General features: G+C 48.6%; 1 protein-coding gene across 1 annotated transcript in view; it reads left to right on the top strand.

Annotated features, from left to right (window-relative positions):
* LOC135365835 (phospholipid scramblase 1-like) overlaps nucleotides 1–12,133 on the top strand; it is a 54,456-nt gene that overhangs the window by 29,383 nt on the left and 12,940 nt on the right. Inside the window, exons 3-4 of the mRNA XM_064598535.1 lie at nucleotides 7,183–7,343; nucleotides 10,499–10,672. Coding sequence (XP_064454605.1) covers nucleotides 7,183–7,343; nucleotides 10,499–10,672 — 335 coding nt within the window. The remainder of the gene's footprint in view (nucleotides 1–7,182; nucleotides 7,344–10,498; nucleotides 10,673–12,133) is intronic.

The following is a 12,133-nucleotide window of genomic DNA, read 5'->3' as shown; positions in this document are numbered from 1 at the left end:
CACATGATGGTGACCCTAATATAGGCCCCGTTATGACCTGTTTGCGACAGGGCACCCGGCCCCTATGGCCCGAAGTGTCACGACAATCAGAGCGGCTGAAAAGCTACTGGGCGATTTGGGGATCGTTTCAATTGAATGATGGCCTTCTATACCGGGTGTGGGTGTCAGCAGATGGAAAGACTTCGAAACACCAGCTTATACTCACAGATGTCCTTAGAAAGGAGGTCCTCCACATGCTTCACAGTAGTCCGGCGGGTGGCCACTACGGAGTGAATAAGACGCCCTCGAAAGTTCGGGAAAGATACTACTGGGTCGAATACAAAAGAGATGTTGAAGAATGGTGCCGAACTTGTGACATTTGTGCTTCGAGAAGAGGGCCGCACAGTCGAACACGAGCTTCAGGAGTGTGCCTCGGGCATACCGTTCGAAAGCGTTGCCTTCGACATCCTCGGTCCTTTACCGACTACAGCGCGTGGGAACAAATATATTTTGGTTGTCATGGACTACTTTACTAAATGACCCGAAGCTTACCCACTACCAAGTCAAGAGGCGGTGACAGTGGCCGAGGCGTTGGTAAATGAATGGGTTTCACGCTTCGGCGCGCCCATCCAATTGCACTCGGATCAAGGGCGGAACGTCGAGTCTCAGGTGTTCCAGGAAATGTGCAAATATCTCGGCATAGCCAAGACAGACATCCAGACAGACATCCTCAGTCGGACGGGATGGTCGAAAGATCCAACCGCACCATCCTGCAACATATGAGCCTTTTCGTTTCCTATAATTAGGGAGTGACTTTTTCGGGTTAAATGCCTTTCTCAGATTCGGGGGGTAAAAATCGGGCGCTATTTTTAAATCTGTAATTCGCGGAGAAATCGGGCGATAATTGAACCTTCGGGTGTTATCGGGTGTTTTTGTTTCTCCTCTTGTCTATTAAGTCATTTCCTAATCTCTCTTTTCTTTCTTTCTTTCTTTTTTTTTTTGCGGGATCGTGATCTCCCAGCAGTAATCCCCGCAGGCATAGACACTGTTGACACACATGGGTGTATTGCTGGGAACGTAAGTGACCCATACATGTGTTACACATGCCGACCTTTGTTCGTCTTCAGTGGAAAAGTCACTTGAGGATTTCATAATGACTGGAATTCGGGGAGAAATCGGGTTTAACCCGAATTGGTCGGAGGTCAGCTCGGGGGGGAATAACCGGGCGGAATGGGGTTTAACCCGACCCCTACCTATAATCAACGAAACTGGGACGGACTCATCCCTCTTTTCCTTTTATCCTACCGTACAGCACCGCATGAAGCCACGCGGGAAACACCAGCCATGATGCTCACCGGGCGGAACTCCCCAATGACCTAGCACTTGGTCCAACGCCGGATGCTGAAATTGACGTTCCCACCTACCTTCAGAGCCTGCGCTTCCTCTTGGAAACGGTGCGTAACTTCGCGAGAGCGCACCTACAACAGGCATTCACACGCATGAAAACTTGTTACGACCTGAAAGCCCCAGATACAGGTTTCTCAGAAGGCCAGTCTGTGTGGCTCTGCAACCCATGCCGAAAACGCGGGCTTTCTCCAAAGCTTCAGCGGCCCTGGCATGGATCCTACGCCATAATGAAGCGTCTGAACGACGTTGTGTACCGCGTGAGGCGTTCTGGACGTTCCCGGCCTACTGTCGTTCACGTTGACCGCGTAGCCACGTATCGTGGACACTTGTGTTCCCCAGACACACATCAACTCTCGTTGGAACATCCTGGTCAATCTCAGGAGGAAGGAGGGGGAGGGGGGGGGGCAGCGTTACGAGAATGAAAAAGAGGTTCGAGGGACAAGGGCGCGGACACTTGGACTTCTTCGGGACAGAACTGACGGAGGTGAAGGGATCGGAACCCTGTAACAGTATGTTCAGAGTGAGCGGATGCAGTCATACGGCATTCATCGAACGAACGCAAGTGAACAGAGTTGACTGCAAGAATGAAGAAGCGAATATGCGTCGGATTGACAATTGCACTAAGCAAGCGTATTGATCAGATTTTTTCAAGGCCCAAGAACGGAGGGCACTGAAGACTAAAAGATGACATATTTTTTGAAGCCATAAAGCAAAACCCGTCATTCCCCAAAGAGCTGTGGGAACCAAGGTTCCCACTCTCGGGGCATCGGTCCGTCCGCTCCGCAACGAGGGAAAACGCAGCACAGCAACTGAGCAAAAGAATGAACAAAAGGTTTCTTACCCAAACACTAACAAGGTACTCCGCTGATAGCACGCGCAGCCAAAAGGAAAAGAAGCGCCGTTTACTAAATGTTGGCCCCTTTTCACGGAGAAGTAAGGAGACCGAAATCGGCTGGAGAATGGCGGCCGAATTCCTCGAGTCTATTGTTGGCCAGGGCGCGGCGCTCGCGTTCCCTGCGCGAGGCAGTGCGTTATTTGTACTCGAGTACTCTACTAGAAAGCCTTAAAAAACGAGTGTTTGTTTAATAAAAATGAACAACGGTCTCTCCAGTAATAAGTTCACACTTTCGGGTCTGCAATCCTGTTTTGCAGCTTCTGTCGCCTCGGTTTAGTGTCGTAGGTGGCAGCTACTCCAAAGGAAGCAAAGGTTGTGCTGAAAAGTCGCATTTAAATGGCGTGGAGGAAATGGTACGTTTGAAGCTCTGCAAAGTTTCCGGACGCGATCGTTTCGGAATATGTGGGAATCTCTATATGTGCCGCTGCATAAGCTGGGACAGAGAGAGTTCCATCGTGTATGCAAAGAGGGGCGGTACCCTTTGCTGGAGGGACACGGTGGGGATATGAAATTTCTGGGGCTATTGTCCTGAATGAGTGCCAGTTAGCTTAAAGGCGACGGTGGCACTTCGTGTCTTATTTCTTGTCCTGCATTCCAATCGCTATACTACGGTTCTGGGAACAGGAAAGAATGTCGGAATCTAGTCTATCTAGTAATGTGTGTTGACCACAATACTGACATCTTGAGCAACGCTGACTTTGATGCTCAGGGGTCGGATTCACAAACGCGATCGTAAGTTACGCTGAGATGCGCTAAAACGTCGTAGCCTGCGACGCGCGTACGACGGCGTCGTAAGCGCGATTCACAAAGCTATCGTTGTGGAGAGGGTACCCACTTTGACGAGGAAGAGGAAGTTGCTCGCTTCCTGTCACGTGCACCTCGGAGGAGAAACAGCCAAAGGGAGCGAGACTATGTTTTCGCTATGGTAACGATGACGAAAATTTGTAATCTCACCAATAAGAGTCGTCCCGTTAGAAGAGAGGCTCGTGCAGATGACGTCATGCGCAGCCATTGAGCGCCTTTGAGCCACGTGACTCGGGAAAACATGGGGTTGCGTCACAGGCGTCACACCGCGTGCCGAATGAGCCAACAGCGTGTGTGTTGCAATATACGCTGGTAATTGCATGCACACTGCAACAACTCACTGCAGTAACTCCGGTGCGGCAATACGTTTTCCCGAGTCACATGACCAAACGAGACGTCACTGCACAAGCCTTGTTGTTTTGTTACTGCACGTGCTCTCGGTCTTTCGGTAACCATAATGGATGCCATGCAATCACAGGCGAAACGCGTTCGATGACACAGCAAATATATTCCCAGTACGTTCGTCTCGGGGAGTGGGGTTCGTGAAGGTGTTTTGTAAGCGGTGTGTGGCACACTGTTTTGCAGCTTTTATGGCTTCTTTTGCCTTTCTTGCAGACAATTTGGGGTGGTGTTGGGGGTGTCTTAGCGGGGTGTAGAGAATTCTTGAAAACTCCCTGCGACCCGATTTGACGGAGCACAAAGTTGAAGCATTTGTTGAAGGTTACCAAGCACCAAAGTGCCTAAATGTGACTTCGGGGATGGTGTCGAATGTTCTGTGGCAAAGTGCAATGCGTTGGCGCGTATTACGGCGTCTTGGTTTGCCGTTTCCAAATCCACCGCCGCCAAATAACGCCGCCATCATTCTTCGTAAGACTGCTCGGGAGCTCTCGCAGGATTCCGCCGTAAGCTGCGAAGATTTTGCGACGCGCGCCCTTCGTGAATCTACACTTTGTCGTAACTTTCTCATACGACGGAGATACGACAGATTCCGTCGCACAAGCTCTGTGAATCCGAACGCTGGCCACTAACTACGAGGGCCCTCACAAGGTCCTATCCTGCACATAAGCCTTTACGATGTGCTGTGCCAATTAATGCACGGTGCACGTGGCGCTCGGGCAGTTCAGATTGCGATAAAAAAATATGGGTAAACTGGTGCCAAGTACGGTAATAAGAGGCATATATAGCAACAGTAATCAGGGGTCGAAGTTAGAACACAATGGCCGTTTCTGGGTGCACATCTGTACATGACCATGCAGCGGCCGCCATGTTTGTCAGCATGAAAGCATCATGACTGCTTGTGTACGGCGTAGGTTGGATGCGACTTGGCAAGGTTTTTTTTTGCGCAATGCCTGTAATGTGTTGCATCGTCGACTGCCCAAACATTGAAGGCAATGTCGGTGTACGGTTTTCTACTCCCACAGGAAAATCACCACAAAAAGAAGTAACAGCGTCCTCGATAAACTGTTCCGGTGCGACCTGGTGCGGCTCCCCATCCTCGATAAGCTGCACTGGTGCGCACTGAATATCCTCGATTAAAGGAGTGCACCCGTTCAGTGCAGCACTGAGTTGCCCCTAACCCACACTCTAAGAAAACAAGGAGTAAAACGGGGAGTAATTGCAGCTTCTACTCCCCTAGTCTGCATTTAGTCCCGACATTTACTCCCCTAACCCGACATTTAGTCCCGACATTTACTCCCCAGGACAGCAAATTGTCACTGAACTTCGCGAATGGTCTCCTGAATGCAATAGTCTACGTAAATATGTGCCCTTGGTCAATTTGAACGACATAAGGCTGCATAACTCCGACAACGTAGCAATTTTCCAGCCACACAGAGTAAGAAACAGTTAGCGCATCTTTCTTCGTAAATTGTGCCCTAGTATGGCGCAAGATTTTATATCACTCGATATATCACGGTTGACGGTTTGCTTCAAAGTATTTTCATGCATGAACACCAATTATGTACCTGGGACTCTTACAACAGCGCGTGAAATGCGGTCTCCACTCTGCGACATTCATTTACTCCCGTGCATTTACTCCCGAAAGGGACTATTTTTTGTGGCAATGCATTTAGTCCCCAAAAGGAGTAAAAGTACTCCTTTTTTTCTTAGAGTGCACACCCAACGCATAATCTCTCTCTCTGTGTCTCCCACACCGAGAAAACCGACCGCGCGCCAGAATGCAATCTCAAGAAGCATCGTCATTGCCGGAAGCACGGCAGGAGGCGGAAGCGGGAAGGAACCAAGTGTAGCCGGGCAAGCAGCAGCAGACAGCCATCGTGAGCATGGCATTCGATCGGTGCCGCTCTCGCCAGCCGACGCTCGCCACGGGTCGCGCAGCCTACAAGCCACAATGAGCACAGATCTCCAGGTGACGCACGCTAGTACCCGCCAGATCCACCAGGGCGGTGCAGTTTCATCCTCCAGTGTATAGAGCGCCACGCATCCCGGTGGTTTTGGGGCAATTCCGGTGCAAGTTTACCGATGTCGCTATAAGGGAAGCGAAAGTGATACAAGCGTCACCACGATAGTTGGCATGACAACGTGGCGTGTTATGAATATTCCTTAAGACGTTTTTGGGTGGCTTGTTGGGGTGTATCACGTGTTGTGTGCTTCCACAGGAGCACGCTATGCCATTCAAAACAAATGTTATCCCGTTTTACCCTCAAAAAATGCCCGCTACGCCCACGTGGTGTTAATTTGTCATCCTTCCTTTCGTCGTGTTCTCATCATGTCGTCTCTCGCCGCCAGGAGCGACGCGTACATGGAAATGGTCCATTGCGTGAGAGCACATTCGCAGTTTTTTAATATCACATAACATTGCCCCTGTGCGCCAAAATTTGCGCTCTGGCTGCTGGCCCGCACTCTTAAAAATGAACTTCACCGCATAGCACGCTCTTGGCCAACCAACATGTCGAATGATATCGTTATCTGCCCTGATTTGTTGAAAACGGGAGGCGTACGCCTTTTTTGTGACAATTATGAACAGCATAAGTGTCACAAAAAAGGCGTACGCCTGCCGTTTTCAACAAATCAGGACAGATAACAATAGCATTCGAGATATGATTGGCTAAGAGCGTGCTATGCGGTGAAGTTCATTTTTAAGAGTGCGTAGGCGTAATAAAGGACTGAAAAATTCGCAATAATATACTCTAAAGCTCAAGAGGAATGCGACACCGGATTTTATCGAATTTTTTGCAGCAAAAATCAATTTGAAATCGTTCATTCTACCGTTGTTTACCATTGTCTACCAGGAGCTTTTAAATATTAGAAAACAATGAAGATCCATGGGAAGTCCTTGCCTGATGTGACGTGAAACCGGCCTCATCGCGAAATAAGAGGATAGTTTCCTTTGTCCATCTACATTTTCTAAAATAACTCTCTCCCAGCGATCGACTAACCTAAAAGAAATGCCACCTACGTTCGCCTTACATCGTAATACGACGGCAGATATATAATCTCGGGAAGAAAGAAACCTTTATCATACGTACCATGTTGTCCAAGTGCAAATAACTGTACATACTCAATTCACTCGTTTCTGCGCGTGTACGGTGTGTTTCATGCACATCTTTTGTTGTTTAATATTCTGTTAAGCTATAACGCCATTTTCTTCGTCCAAGCATTAGGGTTCGATATGAAATCTTAGCTATGCGGGCATCACAGACTGGACGGGGAGAAGGGGTACTTGACAGTGATCAGTGGTGAGCAAAGTAGTCAAATACACGTTGACGATAGAACATAACGCAACGTTGATAGCACAGCATAGATACAGAGACAAGAATATAGGTATAGAAGTTAATATGACATGGCAGTTGCCCAGTCTTGCGTTGTTTGAACATAGTAGAGGAGGCAAGCAAGCTGGAGTGTACGATTGAACGGAAACATCTCCTTGAGTCTGAGGAGCAACGAAGGGGAGGACTGGAGAGGACGGACACGGGACAGGAACCGACAACGACGACTCAAAATTAGAGGCGGTTCTCTCTTTCGTTGCTTCTCAGACTCAAGGAGATGTTTCAGTTAAATTGCGGTGTTTGTTTCACCACTTTATTCAACATCTTCCTGTATCACATCCTCCATGTTCCATTGTTATTTTTATGCAGAATATCAACAATGTGAGGTCGTTCAACGATGTTTCTCGCTTGCAAGTGGATCCTTTACTGCTTACATGGTGAATATGAACGGCGTTGTTGCGATGACCTTCGAACGCCTTCTGAGACTTCAAGGCGGCGCTAAGGGATGTTTCTGCTGCTGCCTCGGACAGGTAAGCAGCCTGTAATTGGTGTTTTGCTGCAGGAGGACTGTAGCAAATGGAATCACAGAAACATGCACAACATAGTAGAAGCATAACAAACAGCATAGAAGCCAAACGGCATTATTGCCGAAGAAACGAACAAGGGTGAAGATGAATGACTTGCAGACCTAGAGCTATTTACAAGATGCATATTTAACTTCATAGAGGGCTCATCGGCGCATGCGTAGTATCTAAGAGCATGAGAGGAACTACGTGGTTCGCGTAAGGTACTTGTTGCTGATTCTCGAATGGGTAGTGTCTACACTCTTAAAAATGAACTTCACCGCATAGCACGCTCCTAGCCAACCATTATCTCGAATGATATCGTTATCTGCCCTGATTTGTTGAAATCACTGGGCGTACGCCTTTTCTGCGACAATTATGAACAGCATAAGTGTCACAGAAATGGCGTACGCCCCCCGTTTTCAACAAATCAGGGCAGATAACGATATCATTCGAGATAATGGTTGGCTAGGAGCGTGCTATGAGGTGAAGGTCATTTTTAAGAGTGTACGTGTGGTTTGTGTTGGCCTATGTTGTCCTCAAAGGCCTTGATGCGCAAATGGAGGACAAAGCATGGATTTCGGACACAGCCTCGTCGCACAGAAAGCTGCGTAACTGAAGTTCGGAATCGCTGGAAGTGTATTACATGTTTTTTCGTCACGTACCGAAAATTGTCCGTCCCCGCAACCCGCCCACTAGCACATCCAGTAGTGTCAAGAGAGATCACGACACGCGCGTCAAATATTTACAAACTAGCGAAAAGCTCCTAAAAGCCAGCAGCAAGTGGTGTTCCAGACAGCTCGAAGCTCATGTACTCCTTTTTGGTCCTTGTACGACGTTGGTTCCCAAACTGCAATCGCGAGGGGCACACAAATTAATAAAATGCTACGCCACGCCCGCTATTCTGCACTGTCAGGAAGCCCGTGGCAGAAGACCCGCAGACTTATCATGAATGTGCTTGCACGTGCGGTACGCGACGCTTTTGATGCATCACACGGCTACGTTTCAAGCCTGCTTTCACTTGTTGGACAACATACCAGGAGAACAAAAGGTCCGCGACCCCTGCGACCCGGCATCTCTTCGTGCCAGCAGGGGCGCTACAGGTCTCCTTCCCTAGAGGTGAGCAGGGCTTGCGACGGTCGATCTGGAGGATGACCAGGTGACGCTCTCTCAGAGCCGTGGGGGACGGGGAAGGGACCCTAGAGAATCAAGTAGTGTGGAAAGTGAGAGGTTAGGCGCGTCGTGGGCAGGCTTAGCACTATGAAGGAATACTGTATCCTACCTACCGATGAAGTTCACAAAAAGTTTTTTTCTTCTTTCTTTCGTGCAGGATAGTACTGGATAGGGCCCATTGAAGAGGAGACCTGGGGGGGGGGGGGTTGTCAAGTGTCCTGTATGATGAACACATGCGTGACGTCCCGAAGGTTTTGATAGACGAAGACTGTACGCCGTGTCGGAATGTCGAAATGTCAGGGGGCACCGGGGCAATACCCCCAGGAACAATTTCTGCAGAGCGTCCGCATGGACGCGGGTGTATGTCATTGAGCGACATCCACATGCAGGTAGAAAATCGACGGGAAGAGGCGGTTTGCGTCTTTGGAGCAACTTTGCTGGGGCGCACTGAAGGTCTTCCTTGACCGGGGTTCATATTCCGAATATAGGGCGAATGGGAGGTGACTGGTCCAGTGGATGTAATCGCGATGTGTCGTTAGGGCAACTTTCAGCTGGTGGTGCGGCCCCGCAACTATGCTATTTAGCGCTGTATGGTCGGTTCGTCTTTCGAATATGCCGGGTGTCCAAACATACGCGGCATGTCGGATTCACATGGAAGATTCTCGCTACGGTTGATGCGAAATACAAATGAATGGGGCTTGTGATCCCTCAGTACGTGAAACGTGCGTGCTCCCAGAAAGTGGCGAGAGTGACGGCTCGTAGCGTAGATAGCCGAAAGCTCTGACCCCCCAAAAATTATTCAGAATTAACGCGAGTCCGTTACGCTACTTCGATACATCACACAGCCTCGCTTTCACTTGTTGGACAACAGACCATGAGAACAAAAGGTCCGTGACCTATGCGAGCAGACAGCTATCGCTGTTGGCTCCACTTGAGATATTGCGATTGCACCTGCAGAGAAGGGAGAATCCTCACGTCTGCGCATGCGCTGTGGGTGGATGGATGGATGGATAGTCGCCTCTCTGAGTTGCAGCACCATCAATAGCATTGGGGTTAGAGAAGCGCCATGTGATGCGTCTTTTTTCTCCGCGCTTATAATGCGCATCATTCTGCCTTCAGTTTGCGTGCATTCGTAGCATGCATTCTCTTTGTTACTCATTTAGGCTTCATAAAAATTGTTTTCTCTCTAATTTTTCTATTTTTCTAATTTAGAATTGTAAACGAGGCAACTGTACGTAAATAGGAGACACTTTCAATGCTCTTGGACACTGTGATAATCATTCACTCCAATTCGAAACGGACCTTATTTATTCCACATGTTTCGTGAAGTGAAATTTAGGAATATCGCTCCCCTGTTTGTGTATATTTGTATTTTACGCTTTTTTATTGTGTATTACGTAAGCCGTAATTATGGTGAGTTCTCCGCGGCCCTCCGTGACGTGGTACAAGATCAACGCGTTCAACGACTGGACTTGAGTTTGAAGCTCTTGCCTCTAGACTTGAGGAATTGCACAATAAAAAACACTAAAATTTTCGCTCGAGATGGGAGGATTGTATTGCAGTTCAGAAATGACAGATTGAAGAATGACAGGAATGACAGAAACTAAAACAGAAGACGAGAACACCAGGTTCTAGACGCTCATGGGTCTCTCTACTGCATATTTTATAACACTTCTTCACCATTTCCTGCGGCCCAGATTCATAGACGCTGTCAGGAAAATTTTGAGACAAAGGTGGTCTGCACTGCACGTAGCAGCCACTTGATGTGATGTTGCTTTGTAGAAAGTACATTTTGTGTGACCTCTGAAGTTTTTGTGTTGTAGCCTCATTGTGACTTCATGATTGCTGCGTGCAGGACACTTCCTTTAACTTGTTTCATTTTCATGTTAACCCTAATCCATGTTATCTTGTTTACAGCGTCTGAATTCATTTTGCATTGTTTCTTTCAGGAGATGAGGATTGAAGCACCTCTTGGTAGACAAATTGCGTCTATTTCCGAAGATTGGACCATTGTTGGTACTTCGCTCACAATGTATGACGGAAAAGGGATACGTGTATTGACAGTTACTGGTCCCATCTTCCCGCCGTATTTCCAGGGCTCTTCGTCTACAGTCGTATTCGAGGTAGTGTTACCGTAATGACAGCAATGTGTGATAGGAATTATACCCCTGTCACACGGGCAGTCTTCAATGATCATTGAAACCAATCGTCATTGAAAATGCGTGTAGCGCCACCTTGCGTGTAACGTGTCAAGCTGTCGGGGAACATTGAATCCAATACACTGTGGGAAGTTGACACGTCACACGCTTGGTGTCACTACACGCATTTTCAATGGTCATTGGTTTCAATGATCATTGAAGACTGCCCGTGCGACAGGGGTATTAAGTAAGGAAGTTTGGTGGCATCAGCTGAAGTTTCGATGATGAGTATAGCCTGTCCCAACCAAAAGGAAAAACGAGAGCGATAATGCGGCACAAAGCATTCTATACTGAGAGACAATGATACACCATGTACCTCGCCCCTGTGTTCTTCTTACGTCCTTTCAACTGTGTCAACTTCGAACCACTTGACTTAAGGATTCTCAACGACACCATTAGCGTGTGTATCATAATGGCAGGTTTGAAAACGCGGGAAATACGTGACATGATTGCGTGCCTTATCACAAGCATAGTGAGTCTTGAGGCTGTGCACAGTTATGTGCACGGTTATCTGGTACTTGCGCAGAAAAGGCTGGTATTGTTTTCCCGCCAGTACAACGCGTAACTGTTACGCAACTAAAGCTATTGCACGTGATGCAGTCACCGCACTTGATTTGGGGCAGTATGCACGATATTTACTGGAAAATAACGGACGTGGCGTTTGGCAAGAAACTGTATACTTACCAATCAGAACGCAGCGTGAATCATACTGTATGGCAAACTGCTTTGTTGCCGCATTATTGCCATTCCGTCACCCGTAAGGATCCATTTCATTTCTCAACCTATCCTTCCCTACACCATCCTTGGCCGGAGCGCGGTCAACCGAAGAGGAACTAGCATCATTTCGCAACCGTCTCAGAGCTGCTTCAAAAACAGAAGATGTCTTACTCCCGGGCGCCTCAACACCCGTTGCCCGTGACATGTCATAAAGTCACCCACTGACTTTCGTCCCCATTCCGCTTCGCCGACCCCTCTTCCTGAGCTTCCACTCCTGGTCTCACCCGGGCGTCCGCGCAACACAGAAGCTCATCGGGACAGGATACGTCTTGCCTAAAATACATGCTAACATCAAACACTCGGTGTGCAACACTGCCAGCGCAACAATGCCCAGGGGCACATGCGCATGGCCCCTTCAGCTGACTCCCTCTTCAACCACATCAGCATCTACCTTGTGGAAGATTGCAAGCTAGCCCTCAAGGTAACTTTCCAGCTTCACCGCAAACGCCTTGGCCCGAGGTGCTCCCAGTCGGGGTTCCCCTGGGCCTCATTCCCTATACGTCCCCCTGCTCGGCCTCGGCGCGGCCTTTAAGCCCGATATGGGAGGCACTACCGTCGAGATGGCTTATGGGACGGCCCTCCGACTTCCCGTTGAGCTCCTCTCTTCCT

This window comes from Ornithodoros turicata, chromosome 8 (assembly GCF_037126465.1).
Source record: "Ornithodoros turicata isolate Travis chromosome 8, ASM3712646v1, whole genome shotgun sequence".
In the NCBI taxonomy this organism is placed as follows: Eukaryota; Metazoa; Arthropoda; class Arachnida; order Ixodida; family Argasidae; genus Ornithodoros; species Ornithodoros turicata.
Note: the sequence above shows the minus strand (reverse complement) of the source record. Positions and strands in the feature narration are given on the sequence as shown.